Source organism: Emys orbicularis, chromosome 2 (genome assembly GCF_028017835.1).
Source record: "Emys orbicularis isolate rEmyOrb1 chromosome 2, rEmyOrb1.hap1, whole genome shotgun sequence".
NCBI classification, from domain to species: domain Eukaryota; kingdom Metazoa; phylum Chordata; order Testudines; family Emydidae; genus Emys; species Emys orbicularis.
In genome coordinates this window covers 41,801,220-41,817,948 of record NC_088684.1, presented here as the reverse complement: position 1 = coordinate 41,817,948, position 16,729 = coordinate 41,801,220, and the positions used below count along the sequence as shown (strand labels likewise).

Genomic DNA, 16,729 nt, shown 5'->3' with positions numbered 1-16,729 from the left:
AGCTTTGCCTCTCCTGGAATTGACACCTCCTCATCCATTATTGGGAGTGGACTACATCCACCCTGATTGAATTGGCCCTGTCAACACTGGTTCTCCACTTGTGAGGTAACTCCCGTCTCTCCATGTGTCATTATATAATGCCTGCATCTGTAATTTTCACTCCATGCATCTGAAGAAATGTTTTTTTTACCCACGAAAGCTTATGCCCAAACAAATCTGTTAGTCTTTAAGGTGCCACCAGACTCCTTGTTGTTAATTAACTGAATTAATTAACCATAAATCAAAGACCATAATTTATATCTGCCTGGATCTGTTACAGCAATAAACTCTTTTGCAGTGTAGACCCTACTTTTCTCCTTCGGCTGACATTGCTCTCACAGAATTGTCCTGCACTTGCCTTGCTTTAAAAAGCTTTGCATATGCTCAACAGCTTGTTGTATGGAAGGATCTAAAGTGCAGCTCTCTCTGCTATTTCATTCTTAGTAATGTATAATGAATAGCAAAATTATATCCTACTGTCCTTTAGTACTTAAAACCCTTAGAGTTTCTCATACAAATCTACTAGCATATCTTCAATTAAGGTGAAGGTAATGAGGATCCTTACCAGCAAGTCTGCTGAAAGCGGTTTGATTAGTTGATTTACTTCAGGCATGGCAGAGGCAGTAGCACATGTTGCCCTGTAAGAGGCCTGGGTAAGGAAGTGACTGTGGAGCCTCTGTTGTTCAGGCCTGTAGAGATGGCTGTAACACACAGCAGCTTCCCCTGCTACCACACTAATAGTGACCCCAGCTATACATCTTCTACTCTGCAGCAGTAAAAGTACTAACGCTCGTTTTTTGTTGAGGTCATAGAGCAGAGGTGGCTGTTTGATGGAAATTCATATGCAGCTGCCCTGGGGAAATGGAGGCCAACACAAGAATTGTTTAGACAAATAGAACATTTGGGACTAAAAGCCATATTTAATTTTGTATGTCCTAGGGCTCCGCCCCAAGAGAACTCTGCGGTTGGTGCTGTGGACTGCGGAAGAACCAGGAGGGGTGGGTGCTGAGCAGTACTACCAGTTACATAAGGTAAATAATGTAATAAAATAATCTATGTTACAATATTTGCTTTTTTGACTGAGAATACTAGATTTTCAAAATGTCAGACTCTTCGTCTAACTAAACGTATAGGGTCCAGTTCTGCCTGCAGATACGTAGGCACAACTTCATATCCAAGATGTTGTGAAATACTCTGTGTTTTAATATAGTCCTTTTAAAGAAAGGAAGTTCCATCCTCTTGTGCTTAGCTTCCATTGGTTTGTTAATGTAACTCTCTGACTCAGACATTCATTTGGCTTGCAAAAGGGAGAAATGATAGGGACTTCTCATTTGAAGGTCAAAAGTTAAGCGGTATGATAAGCTCTGCATGTACTTTACATGATCTACCATGCCACCTCACAAAGCTGTTATGAAGCAAATATTTCATAAGGATATCTGCTATGGGGTGAGCCATCCATACACATTGGCAATATTAATCCATTTAATTTACCCTTTACATTTCTGTTTCATTGCATGTTGTATAATCCACTGAAATGTAATGAATAAGCTAGTAAAGAGAGAACTCTCTTTGGAAGCACAGATATATAACATTTTAATGGTGAGTATGATCTAAAATGCTTTCTGCCAATTATTGTTTACTGTATGGAATCAAGAACATTTTAAATGCCATCACTAACTATTTTTGATGATGCTAAGTAAAATTATAAAACTGTTTTTGAGGATTGGTATTTAGGAGGAAAATATCACATAATATTATTTCCATATTAGCTGTGCACAGTTGTCTCTTCAAAGGATTGCATGACATGAAGGATAACTTCATAAAACTGTCCTGGAGCCAACAATTTTCAAAATATAAACATTTTGTAGGTAGCTAACCCTGTAATCATAAAACTAACGCCTGATTTTTATCTGTGTTTTGTGATCCCTTATTTGGTAGTAGTTAATCTCAACAAAACTTAAACCTGCAATGCAAAGCCAAGAAATTGATGAAGAAAAATGTGTTTAAAGTTTTTGTTCTACCATGACAGCAGGTTTTTTCAGAATACACGTCTTGCAATAAAATTCCTGGCAGTGTGTTTATGATGTTATTGTTGCCCCTTTTTTGAACCGAGTGCTAGTAGAATTTCAAGACTCCATTGATGTTCTAGTTGGAAGCAGAAATTAATGGAGTCTGGTATTTTCTTTGATATAGTTTTATTTATTGACAAAGAAGTACAAAGTCCTGTGTCTCTGAATGCAGGAATTAAATAGCAGTAAACAGCTTCTTTTGCTTACAGCACCAAGAGCACTCTTTTCAGCCTGCACCCTGGGCCCCAAAACCTCTCGCCAGGTTTCTTCCAGAGATAGTCATTATGATTTCAGTTGCTCCTTCAGTCTGTCCCTCACTCTCTCATTTTTTTCAGTTTTCTGTGGGCTGGTCTACTCGGGAAAGTTTATATCGGCATAGCTAAGGCCTGGTCTACGCTGGGCAGGCAGGGGATCAATCTAAGTTATGCAACTTCAGCTATGTGAATAACGTAGCTGAAGTCGACATACTTAGATCTACTTACCGCGGTGTCTTCACTGCGGTAGGTTGACTGCTGATGCTCCCCCGTTGACTCCACCTATGCTTCTCGCTCCAGTGGAGTACCGGAGTCGACGGGCGAGCGCTCGGCGGTCGATTTATCGTGTCTTCACTAGACACGATAAATCGACCCCCGCTGGATCGATTGCTCCGGAGGTAAGTGTAGACATGCCCTAAGTCTCTCAGGGACGTGAAAGGTCCACACTCCTGAGAGACATAGTTATGCTGACCTAATCCCCCATGTAGACAGCACTAGGTTGATGGAAGAATTCTGTCAATCTAGCAATCCACCTCCTTGAGAGGCGATAAACTACAGCAATGGGAGAACCCCTCCGGTTGATGTAGTGAGTGAGTGTCTATACTGAAGTAGCATTTTAAGTTTAGACGTACCTTCAGTGTTCTCCCCCTTCCACCTGGCCACAATATCCTATGAAATCCTCCACCCACCTGGTGCTAGTTCCTGGGTGGACTTTATTAGGCTTTTTTTTAGATATAGCCCCTTAACTGTCTCTTACAACTGTCTTAAATGGGGGAGTCAGTCACATATCTGTTTGAATGAGGTTTTAACTTAACCTATAACAAAGTTTCACCCATCTCATAACAATGCTCCCCACCTCAGCTTTGCCCATCATCTCGATGAGGCCTAAAATGGTGACCCCCAATAACCCATCCCAAACAGAAAGAAAAGAAATAATTTAACAAATTACTAATGATACACACTTAACTGTTACATATGTTCAGTGTCTTTCTGTCAAGAAAGTTTCACATCACAAACAGAAAAGGATTGTATTCCCGCCCAAACCTGTCTTTGGGCCTTTTCTCTCCTTGAACTTCCTTTAATTGTGCTCCTGAGGTATGTCGGTTGTTTCTGTGGAACTTGGTGGCTGTGACAGTTCCTGCTTTTTTCTGTTGGAGTGGGGAGACTCATTACTGTCACAACGTCCCCAGCCTCAGCATCCTCAGTTGTCAGATTCAGGGAGCAGCCATGCTGAAATCCTGTCCCCCTGATATCGCCTTAGATATCCCCTCCCTGGGACCCAACTGCATCCTTTGTTTATTTGCGTCACTACTGTATAGGGTTCCTCCCAAGGCTCCTACCCTTCTTAGGGCTCCTACCCTTCTTTCGCCTAGGATTGTGGAACCAGATAAGGTCCCCTCTTTTAAAAGTTTCCCCATTTGACCTGACATCATAGTCTCTTCATTTTATCAGAAGCTATCCAAAAATTTTCCCTAGCAAAGGTGTGAAGTGATTTCATTTAATTTTTTATAGTCCATACAGAATTGGGTGCTGCCATCCTTTTTCTTACCCACACTATGGGTGAGGCCCAGGAGCTGGTTGAAGGCTCAGTTATGCCTTCCTGATAAATTTCCTCAATGGCCTGGAGTATCTCTTCCCTTTTTTCTTATTGGTAACTGCTGAGGTGGCAGTTTAATGGGTTGGTTTCCCACAGTATCAATCTTGTGCTGAATCAGTGCAATATAACCTATATCTTTATTGGCTCAGGAGAACAACTCCTGATTCTTAACCACAAACTCTTAGACTGTTCTGCTGTTCCCCATTTAAGTGTACAGCACTGCTCAGGAACAAGTCCAGTAGAAACTCTGGGAGCTCACCTTCCCCCTTGCAGTTTTCTTCTATAGCAGTATTTAACAGATCCATTGGTTCACATTTTGCAACTGCAGTCCTTTTTTTTTTTTTTTTTTTTTTTTTACTATTTGCTGCTTGTCAGAAACATTCAGCAAAAAAACAGGGATTAATTCTTGTTTCGTAGCCACAAGAACTTTAGCAGCTAAGATTCCCACGAAACTCTGGCTCTCAGAACAGGTTTCAGCCACTCCCCATCTTTTCCTGGCTGGAAAGCTACCACAGCATGTAGCTATTATAATGGTTTATGCCCCCGGAGCAGAACAATTAGTTCACTGCACACCAGTTATCTACAAACCATTCGTCTCACCTGGGCCATATCTTTAAAGGGAATTTCCACGGACAGACTCTGTAAGACACTTTTCCTGGCATGGATTACACAGTTATCAGCCATAATGGAATCTAAGCCAATTACTAGCTCATCCACTATTTCAGCCACCCAGACTTCTTGCTTAAATTTAAGGTCCAATTGTCAAACCCAATTTTTAGATGGGTGCTATTGTGCCAGTCATTATCTCCATGTGAGACCAATTAGGCAGTTCAGTTCTGGATCCCCTATTCCCTTATCTTCTTATTATGTCTGGTCTAATAACTTTTTTATGATTGAATCTGTATCAACTATCCCTATACATCACAGATCCTATTACACACTGTGTAGACAAACTCCCATTATTATTGTTTAACTGTCCAGTTATAAACAAAAACTGTGAGGCTGATCCTCATACCTCCAAGCTTTGCCCCTTCAGCTTGTTTCCTGAACTGGGAGGGAGGCTTTCTCTAGACACTTGTGGCAGAGTACTAGTGTGATGTTACCTCAGGTACAATCTGGACTGATAGTTGTGTCCCCTCAGTTCTCCAGCCCACAGTGCCTTTTACACTGCTTTGCTGTGAGAGTAGCCATTCCTGGTCTGCTCACACACAGCATCCAGCATGTAAATCACTCCCAGCTATACTGTACGAGTGCTATAGCCAACCACCCATGAATTACATTGCAGGGCAACACCAGCAAACTCCCAGTCTCAGACTTCCCCCAGAAATATGCGTCTTGTACTGCCCAGTACCCTCCTGGACAGTACAAGCTCATATAAAGTCTGTCATTTCATTAATAGAAAATTATATTCACAAATCTTGTTATCCCAAATGAAGTTCCCAAATACTTCAATCCAAACACACTGATTTAGATAAAACAATAAAACAAATTTATTAACTACAGAAAGATAGATTTTAAGTGACTACAAATAATGAGGCATAGAAGTCAGAATTGGTTACAAGGAAGTAAAAGGTAAAATGCAACTAACACTTCACACAGTATTCTTTGTAAAAAATTTAACATAGTCTGTAAAAGGAATGAACTTAGGGGTACAGACTGTCACAACCAGCTTTTAACAGAACTGTTAGAATCATAGAATGTAGGGCTGGAAGGGACCTCAAGAGGCCATCAAGTCCAGCCTCCTGCACTGAGGCAGACCCCAGTAAACCTAGACCAACCCTGACAGGTGTTTATCCAACCTGTTCTTAAAAACTTCCAATGATCAAGATTCCACAACCTCCCTTGGAAGCCTGTTCCAGAACTTAACTACCCATGTAGTTAGAACATTTTTCCTAATATCTAACCTAAATCTCCCTTGCCAAGCCAAGTACTTGTTTTCCTACCTTCATTGCACATAGAGAACAATTGATCACCATCCTCTTTATTACAGCTCTTAACATATTCAAAGACTGTTATCAGGTCCCCTCTCAGTCTTCTTTTCTCATGACTAAATGTGCCCAGTTTTCTTAACATTTTATCATTTTTGTTGCTGTCCTCTGTCTATCGCCAGTTTATCCTGAAAGGCCTTGGTGGTATCTGGGTATGACAGGAGCACAAGTCTCTGCCAGTCCTCAGCCAGTTCAGGTGGGTTTTCTTCTGTCCTCTCTTTCTAGCTTTTAGCTGTGCCCCGGGCAGCTTAGATCGATGACTAACTCCAAACTGCATGTCAGGAGCTTGCACCAGATCTGGATAACTCAGTCTCATTTCTGGTGGTAAGCTCTGCAGTACAATCAGAGCTGGGCCACCAAAGTTGGCTGCTAGTAACCCCCTGTTTTTGTCCTTCTTCCCAGCCACTCATTTGAGCTACTGTATAACATTGAATTGAACCAAATAACCTCCCAGGGAGTTTTTCCCTCAAAGATAGTGAGTGGGATTTTGCACTATTTGAGCTGGGACAGCCTGACCTCTCCCCTCTGAGCCTCTGTGAGTAACAAAGGAGGTAAAAAACTGTTGTTAATGTCCAGTCCTAACCCTAGTTCAATTAATCATCCAGGTTGCTGCCATCCACCATGATCATAGATTCTTTGAATTCCTTATGTATCTGAGTTTTTAACTCCATAAGTGTTGGCTGCAGCTCATCTCTGTTAGCAAGTTCCAAGTTGGCCGAAACTTGCTTCGTCTCCAGTTTTTCTGGTGTATGACTGAGATAATTTGCTGGTCACCTCATGAATCCATTTTACTGTTCCAGCCTGGGTGTTTTGCAGCTGGGTTTCCCAATCTGTCCAGGTACTTCGTAGTTGCTGCTCCAACATAGAGCTCATCTCAGCCTACAAATCCCCTCTGAGTCTTTTCCGGGACATCTCCAGCTTTTGTTGCAGGTCTTGTCTGAATTCCTTTTGAAGATTCACCAGCTCTTGTTTTAAATCCCACTGGCCGTTTTTGATTTTTGCAAGCATCTCCATTATTTGTTCCATTTTCGGTCAACAGGAATACCAGCTCACAATCTGTCTCCCTGGATACTGGATCCCTCTCTTGACACCTGTGTGCTCCTTTTTTGACCCAAGCAGCTAGTTGAATTTCAGGGCTCGGGGGATGTAGAAATAGATGGAGTCTGGTATTTTCTCTGATCAAGTCTTGTTTATTTACAAGAACACAGAAGGAATCAAATGGCAGGAAACAGCTTCTTTTTGCTCACAGCACCAAGAGCACTCTTTTCAACTTGCACTATTTGCAACTTGCTCCAAAACCTCTTCCCAGATTTCTTCTAGTCAGCCACGGTGATTTCAACTGCTCCTTCAGTCTATCTCTTTTTCAGTTTTCTGTGTGTTCTCTCCCCTCCACACCCACCTCTTCACAGAATACCTAGCTGAACCCACCACAACGGACCTACTTTCTGGGCAGATCCTATAAGTTTTTGTTTGAGGTATAGCCCCGTAACTGTCTCTTACAACTGTCTTAAATGGGGGATTCATTCACACATCTATTTGAATGAAGTTTTAATTCAGCCCATAACAAGGTTTCACTTAGCTAATAACATTATTTAACTTAAAAGAACAAATAACTGGAAGTTTCATTTTGAGAGGAAGGCACAGAATTAAAAATTCACTATGAAAAAATAAATGGAATTAAGTCAGATTGAATGTAGCGGAAAACAATGATATAATGACTTGAGTTAACATCACAATGGTGCCATATAAGGAACAGTGGGAGTGGGTCCCAATTTGCTTCTTTACTAGTGTGCTTTAAAATAGGCATTGGATAATGTGGATTCCTACGCAGCTATTATATCAACACTAGTAGGACATTTTAGATTTCTCAGGGTTTGTCTACATGGGAAGGGGGTGGTTTAACTTTCAGCAACATGAATGAGGCCATGTCTAAACTACACAGTTTTGTCGATAAAAGGTAGCTCACTGCGAATTAAACTCCCCATGTAGACAAGCCCTCAGTTGGTAGATATGTCAAAGAGGACACTTGGACAGGCTCGCTGTGGTATCGCTGGAGGAGGATAGTGTCTCTTAAATGCTGGATTGATCACTGACACTACGGTGTTCAGATGGACTAAGTTGTAACAAAACAGGAGACTATATAACAAGAATTTTATGTAAATCCACGTATGCAGGAGATGGAGACACAGCAGACACACCATACTGTATGCATGATGCTGTTCCCATGCTTTGCCAAGAGGTCTGTGCTTGTTTGCAGTGGCTAGTCTTGTTTGGTTTTAGGTGTAGATTGAGAAATATTATCAATGATTACATTTAATAATCAAATTAGCAAATAAAGGGGGTTAATGATACCTAACTCACTTTTAATTTGGCAGAAAAAAAATATGTTAATTTTTGTTATGCCATTGCAGTTCAGCTCTGGATGTTGTTTTATGAAGCCTGCACAGTTTAACCTAATATGCATTTAATACTTAATTGGAAAAAATAAGTCAGAATCACATTCTCGTTTGTATTTATTTTTCCCCTTCTTGTTAATCTAGCTACAAGCAATCCTCATTATACATAGTAACCAAATAAAGCAGATTAATTCTGTACAGTCTATTTGATCATGAAAAATATCTTAACCTTTTAATGATTTATTGTGCAAATTTCAGGCAATAGGATTATGATAGCCTGAACTTCTTCTTGGTGGTTATGATTAAAAGTCAAATAAAAGAAATATTTTAAAGGTGCTGTAAGTCAGCACAGAACAGGACATGGATTTCCTTGAAATTCAAATGTGTTTGTGAGAGTGCAAATGCACTATTCCCATGTGGCAGGGTAGAATAATGAAGATAATAGAGCTGAACAAGTATAAGTACAGTAACTCCTCACTTAAAGTCATCCCGGTTAATGTTGTTTCGTTGTTACGTTGCTGATCAATTAGGGAACATGCTTGTTTAAAGTTGTGCATTGCTCCCTTCTAATGTCGTTTGGCAGCCGCCTGCTTTGTCCACTGCTTGCAGGAAGAGCAGCCCGTTGCAGCTAGCTGGTGGGGGCTTGGAACCAGGGTGGACCAGCAGCCCCCCTATCAGCTCCCCACTCCCCTAGGTTCCATGTGCAGCAGCTGTCCAGGAGGCTAGCAATTGCAGCTGTCCCTCCCCCCACTGCCATGTGCTGCTCCTGCCCTCTGCCTGCTAAACCCAGGGTTGTGAGTTCAATCCTTGAGGGGGCCATTTAGGGAACTGGGGTAAAAATCTGTCTGGGGATTGGTCCTGCTTTGAGCAGGGGGTTGGACTAGATGACCTCCTGAGGTCCCTTCCAATCCTGATATTCTATGATTCACATTAATTCTTAGGGGAAAATTGGATTCGCTTAACATTGTTTCGCTTAAAGTTGCATTTTTCAGGAACATAACTACAACGTTAAGTGAGGAGTTACTGTACTGTAGATGTATGATTTTAAAGATTCTGTATATACAGTTTAGCTGCATAAAATGGAATTGAATTGATTACTTTTTTTGCTTTGTCAGTTTAGTTTTAGGTTCCAAGAATATTTATTTTCTGGCAAATAGACCCTTGAAGGGTGACATTACTATAGTGGAAATCGTACAATTCTGACATAGTTGATGTAGCAACAGAATAAAGATGATATAGCTACAGGGAGATAATGTTTTAGTAGTAAGTAACTCATAGGCCTATGTATAGTTTTATTTGTAACACTCTGTCTGTGGCACCCATTATTGCAATATCTGCGCAGTAGATGCATTAATGACGGAGTGTACAGGCTATTTGGTGTTCTACAGAGAGAGTCTCTCACTCCCTTTGCACCCTGACCTAATGGCACCTGTAAAGTAGTGTACTCACCACCTGTAGCGCCCTCTTGTGTCAGGGTGCGATGATACTAGACGTTCTTGTCTTTGGCACCTCCTACAAGCCCATCTGTTCTCACTGGGTCTTCTGTGACTCACACTGCTGGCCAAGTATCAGAGGGGTAGCCGTGTTAGTCTGAATCTGTAAAAAGCAACAGAGGGTCCTGTGGCACCTTTAAGACTAACAGAAGTATTGGGAGCATAAGCTTTCGTGGGTAAGAACCTCACTTCTTCAGATGCTGGCCAAGTCTCACAAAGTTCAGTCCCCTTCCAGAATAACAGAAAGGTCCAACTTGAAAGTTCACAAAACATCCCAACACAAAAGAGCCTTCACTCCTCCCCCACCACCGGGCTATTCCTTGGCCTGTCCTTTGGGGTCAGTCTTCAGTCCCACCCTAGTTCAATATTTCTTCTCTTGGGCTGGCATGCTCCTTCCTCGGAGGGACCCTCTATTCTGAGTTGTGACCTAGGGACCCTGTATTAAGGAGCTAGGTCTACTTTTTCAGACATGCTACTGGTTCCCTCGGCTACTTCCTACCTCCAAGCCCCATGTGCTGCTTCCCCACAGCTTGTGTTTAAATCAGTCTCCCTTTGTTTCTCTGGCTTCTCCCTAGATCCTCCAAGCTTCTCCTTTATTTGCTGGTCTAACCACTCTTCCATACCTCTTGGGGTCCACTAAAGTATTCTTAACTGACCCTACCTCAGGGCTTCCTTCACAGGAGCCTAAGCTACTCCCTGTGCACCCTCTTACCTCAGGGCTTTTGAATATTTTTTTAATAGGTGATAGGGATAAGCCCCATCACAGCACCTATAGGGTTTGGGCCAGGACACCAGGGTAAACTGCCACGGTATATTTAATATCTGAATAAAGCTGGTCAGGTGTTGCCTCTGAAAAACAGTACCTCCAACAGTGCAGTGTCCACTACCAACACCATACTAAGAAGCTTGCTCAGTATCGACTCAAAGGATAGAGGTCTGCATACTGAATCACCAGCACCATTGATCATAAAAGTATTACCAGCTGAAATGGTTCTTGCTTTTAAGTTGAGACTGATTCCTAGATCTTAAAGGGTCTGATTCTCATTTTCACTGAAGCCCTTTTACTCTGGCAGTTGTGGTGTAAATGAGAATCAGGCCCTGTGATGGGGCATCTGTCCCACACTGACAAAAAAGGGGTTAAAAACAGCCCTAGGGAGGCTGCGCAGAAGGTAGCGAATCACAGAAGAGCTTATAGGAGCAGCCAATCAGGGCCAGGCTGGCTCATATAAGAAGGGTTGCAGGACCTGGAGCTTGAGAAGGGAGGAGGACTGGCTGCCTTGCAAATGGAGGGCAGCAAGCACCCTTGACAGAGCACTGCTGCAGGCAGAGACCCCGAGAGCTAAAGGCAGCTCCTGGCAGGCTGCAGGGATCTGCAGACTGAGGCCCTGATGCAAAGGCAAAGAGGGTGCTGGAGCCACTGAAGGAAGTGGCTGGACCGTGGACTGCAGTTTGCTACTGAAGGGAGTGGCCGGACAGTAGACTGCAGGTCCCCCTGGAAGGAGGGGGAACAGAGTGTGGCACAGCGGGAGGGCAGTGTCACTGAAGTGGACGCCCTGGTCCTGGGAGTGACGTGGGTCCAGGAACGGAGGTGATGGCAGGCGAGACACCACCAGAAGAGGGTGCAGCGCTAATTCCCTGGACAGTCAGCAGGAGGCGCTGCAGTGGTGAGTCGTGCCCCATCACAGGCCCTAAGCCTTTGGGGCAGGGACTGGTGTTTAGTGTTTGTGCAGTGGCTAATGCACTGGGGCCCTGACTGTATAGCCCCTAGGTTTTATACAAATAATAAAAAAAAATTCTAAAAACACAAAATGTCACAAATACTGCTATTCTTTCCCAATTACACAGGCTAAGAGGAACTTGCCATAATAAGGGTTATTAGCACCCATATTGTGGCTCTTTCTGTAGATAAATTTGAGAAAACATGAGTGGCAAATCATATTTATTTAAGAATAGAGATATTACAGGGAGTCTCCAAGGGAAACTAAGTATCTCTGCAATTAGAGAGACCAGGTGGGTGAGGTAATATCTTTTATTGGACTAACCTGTGTTGGTGAGAGAGACAAGCTTTTGGGCTTACAAATAATTCTTTTTCCCACCTAACTTGTCTCTCTAATATCCTCTTAGACCAACCTGGCTACAACAACACTGGCTACGAGCTCTACAACTGGAAAACTCAGAAAATTACAATTAAGAGACAATGGGCCAAATTCATACTCTTGTAATTCCATTGAAATCATTGGAACCATTACATCAAGTGTAAATTTAACTCAAATCCTCTTAAAGAAAACTTTCTTACAATAAATCTATGTAGTAGTATTGCTGTCTCTAGTTAAGTAATGTAAAACTATTTAGTCCGTAATGCAGCTGTTGTCCATTGTTGTAACGTTTAGATTAAGACTTGACTGTATCAAACATACTGACGGGAGCAACTTATTTTGACTTACTTTTGTATTTATTAGAAAAAAGATTTGATCTTTGGCCCTGCTTGGTTATTCCTGCTAACAGAAAATTTCAAAACTTTGATATCTGAAATGTGGTCCTTATTTGCATGCACACACACAAGGGAATCAGATGGCTTGAGGGTAAGGAAGCTACTGTTGCTCTCTCGTGCTGCTGAGAGGAGGATAATAGGATTTCTCCTTTTAGGTACTTGATGAAAACTCTAAGAATCTAATAACCCCTGCTTACAAGATGTTTCCTTTCATTAAGAATGCAGGATGTGTGCGCTATGGAGTCGCAATGAGCATGTTATTTCATATCTTGTTGCACAGCTATGTGTGTGTGTGTTGTGGTTCTGTACCTGCAAAAACAGGTAGGATGACCTTTTAAAAAATGAACAGGAAGAGTTTTTTTCTGTTTTTTTTTTTTTTTTTTTTATCAATACAGGGCTGCTGCAGTAAAGGAGAAGATAATAGTGCAGGAGAGGAAAAAAAATAAGAATGAAAGACAAATAGGTTTTATGCCTCAGGCTTCAGCTAATTGTTTCTTGAGTGCTTATTTTAGCAATGGTATGACCTCCATCTCACTTGTATTGTCCTATATGTTTTAGGCAAATAACGTAACATGGAAATCTGTGTTAGGGAGATCAGTTTGATATCTGTATTTAAGCATTCGTTTGTGAGTCACCAGGATGAGAATGGAAGAAACGGATAAGAAAAGATATTCACACGCAAAGATGCAAAAAAGAAAAAGCCACTTCCACTTAATTTTCTACAGTCACAGTTAATATTTATTACTATCACTTATTGTGCTAATGAGTTGAATGTAGATATAATTACATGAACAATTATATTTGCATGACAGTACATAGTCTCAGCATAAGTTAAGCAGCATGTGGGCAATTTTAATTTACATTGCTGGCAAAATGCCCCTCAGGTACTTAAAGCCAGAGGGGAATCAGGTTTAGTAGAACCTCACTCCACCATGCCTCCTTCCCTCCCCTCCCCTCTCCTCCTTTCCTCTGACCTGACCTTCCCCCTCCCCCCACCCGCTCCCTGCAATACACCCTTTCCCTCCCTTTACTCTGGGTAGCAGAAGCCACCTCAGCTAGCTTTGCACTGGTAGGGAATCCACCTACACCTTGGGTATTCTCCAGTGCAAGCCTATGTATGCTTTAAATTCACTTTGCGCACAAGTGCCTCAAGATAAACTTGGCAGACTGGAGAATCTATCCCATAGGCTTCTTGTTGTACCACTTTAGAGGGACTTATACTAACTATGTGAGTGCTCTTTCTTGGGTACCCCTGACAAACACTTAAAAATATAAGTAATACCTAGTAGACTGTGTCTATTGGCCCCTCGAGAGCATTGCCCAGTAGAACATGAATATAAAGAACATTTAATAGTGAATATGATTCTATGTGCTCAATTTGTTTATTGTTCATAAACCTCAGCTGCAAGGAGGACACCCTCAAAGTGTGTATGAGCAGCCTGTTGATCTCTCTTCAGCTTCCACAGTCTGCAGCTGCCAACACACCCTGACTCCTTGGAGGAACTATCAAGTCTTCCCCTCCTGCCCTTCAATCCAAAGACTCACTGGAGTTAACAGGGAGACCGCTTTTGAGGATGGATGGCTTTCTGCCCCCAGGTTACAGGCAGGCTGATGTAAAGCTACTGCTGGGATGTGCATTGGATAAGCATTTAAAGTGTCTGAAAGACCGATTCTGCCATTGATTTTTTCCACAGCTTTAGCTACAGTACCATCTTGTCACTGGGAGACATGGGCTGCTTTACAGTTACTTCAGGGCTCCTTTGTCTGGAAGTTGGGGGCAGATTGTGAAGGGCATATGGAAAGAGCCAAAGTTTGTCTGTTTGCTAACGAAGAGAGAAAGGGATAGACAGACTCCACCTGTAGAAAGGGGTCTCAGATGACAGAGCTGAAAAGGAACACATGTTCTATTTGCTCCTATTTTGTTTTTCCTCAATACTTCAGTTTCATTTTACTGCATTGGCTCATGATCAGAACTGGTTGAATAATGAAAGTCTATTTTTGCAAAAGATTAGGAAATGTTAAAGTATTGTTTGTTTTGAATTGTTCCAAAAATCAATTTATTTTATTCAAAATATTATTTAAAATGTTATCAAAAATCTTCATTTACTAAAAACCCATGATTTAGGAAATTTTAAAAATTGATAACCAGTTTGATGTTTTCCATAAAAATTTGTGGGTAAAATGAAAAAGCCACAATTTTTAAAATTGAAAAACGTCAATAACGTTGACAGTATTTTGGAAGAAAATATTTGTAAAAAGGCCAAATATAACATTCAGAAAAAATTGATTATTTCTACTCCTGAGCAATAAAGGGGCTTGTCTATAATAAGTATCCAGGTCTGAATAAAAAAATCTCTCATTGGCAAAGCTCTCTACTATACTAAAATGGTCAAAAGAGGAAAAAATGGCCACAAATAAGGCCATGGGTAATCTCAGGGCTACTGTATGTAGCATGTTGCTGTTCCTAATGCTATCTCCTTTACCTTTTGCAGTTTATATCAATTGAGACTGACACTCAAAACACATAATAACAAATTGTATTGTCTGTGAGGGTTGCCAAACTGAGAGAAACAATAGTACGCCTACAAAACATATAGACATATTGGTAATTTGTCTTCACCAGGCAAAATGGTAATAATTAAGTAAAAGATTATAAGTGAAATCTGGACATTATTCAAGTCAATGAGAGTTTTGTCACTGAATTCTATGGAATGGACGAAGATTAGGGTCGCAAACTTTCTACTCACACAAAACTGAACACCCTTGCCCCGCCCCCTTCCCTGGCCCTTCTCTGAGGTCCCACCCCTGCTCACTCCATCCCCCTCCCTCTGTCGCTCGCTCTCCCCACCCTCACTCACTTGCTCATTTTCACTGGGCTGGCTCAGGGGATTGGGGTGCGGGAGGGGGTGAGGGCTCCAGCTGGGGGGACGGGATCTGGTATGGGGCCAGGGATGAGGGGTTTGGGGTGCAGGAGGGGGCTCTGGGCTGGGGATGGTGGAGCCGAGCGGTTCAGAGTATGGGAGGGGGCTCCGAGCTGAGGCAGGGGTTTGGGGTTTGGGAGAGGGTACGGGCTCTGGGCTGGGGGTGCGGGTTCTGGGGTGGGGCCAGAAATGAGGGGTTCAGGGTGCGGAAGGGGGCTCCAGGTTGGGGAGGGGTTTGTGTGTGCGGAGGGTGAAGGCTATTGTGTGGGGCCAGGGATGAGGGATTTGGGGTGCAGGAGGGTGCTCTAGGCAGGGACCGAGGGGTTTGGAGGGCACATAGCTCATGCCTCCCTTGACACGTTCCCACGCGTCCCTTGGGAGGCCTGCCCCATAGTTTGAGAGCTGCAGACCAGCTATGTGTTAAAGGCTGCTGGGCCGCATGGCAGGGTCTGGGTTCCTGGCTGCCCAGCACAGCAGGGTCTGGGCTGCCCAGCCTACCGTGGCAGGGGTCTGGGATCTGGGCTGCCGCCCGGCCCCACACAATGGCGGTCTGGGGCTGCCGCCCGACCATCTACAGCAGGGGTCCGGGATCGGGGCTCCCACTCAGCCCTGCAATATCTGAGGTCAGGTCTGTCGCCCAGCCCCACATAGTGGGTGTCTGGGGCCCAGGGCTTTCGGCCATCCCCGCATGGTGGGGTCCAGGGTCTGGGGCTCCCAGCCCCACAAGGTCGGGATCTGGGCTGCCGCCTTCCTGCCCTGCCTCACAGCCGGGTCCAGGTCAGGGCTGCCGCCAGACCCGCACAGAGGGGTCCGGGGTCCCTGTCACCCAGCCCCCTGCCCAGGGCTCTGCTCCTGGCCCCGCTCCGTGGAGGGATTTCTGTGTGGGAGGCACTGAACATAGGGTCTGTGGGGGGGGGGGTGGGGGGCACACTGTGGTTCTCAATCTGCAGCTCAGGTAACACACTGTGGGCCGCATATGCGGCCCACAATGATAAATAGGTTGAGAACCACAGGTCTAGAGGTATAAAACATAGGTCCAGCTAAGTGCCACAGAAAAATCTTTCACCTGACTATTGAGAGGGGCAAAGAATCCTCCTTGTACAATGCCTCACAGGAAGGTTCTTCTATTTAATAACAGGGTAACTTGTGTGGAAATTTTCCAAGTCACACTTCCCTGGACTTTTGCTGTCCTTGCTCTTTTGGAGTATGAATTGTGCTTTTGTACTTGTGGTTGCCAGATACTGTATTCTGAGACCAGCTCATCTCTACTTCCTAACAGCTGTTCTGAATTTTTTCTTCAGTTTCCATTTATGCCATTTTGCTTTATTAACTGAGCTTGGCTAAAAATAGCAACTCAAATTGACATTATAGTGATATATGAGTTTTAAAAATAATCTAATTAGTTTTCTTTTTTACCTGCAAGTTACACACTTAGGCTTTTAGCATATTTTCATACCACATTTTCCATACTCTTGGTTACC

At 43.1% G+C, this 16,729-nt stretch overlaps 1 protein-coding gene across 1 annotated transcript in view; it reads left to right on the top strand.

Annotated features, from left to right (window-relative positions):
• Window positions 1–16,729, top strand: part of CPQ (carboxypeptidase Q) — a 273,989-nt gene that overhangs the window by 195,935 nt on the left and 61,325 nt on the right. Inside the window, exon 6 of the mRNA XM_065399948.1 lies at window positions 979–1,070. Coding sequence (XP_065256020.1) covers window positions 979–1,070 — 92 coding nt within the window. The remainder of the gene's footprint in view (window positions 1–978; window positions 1,071–16,729) is intronic.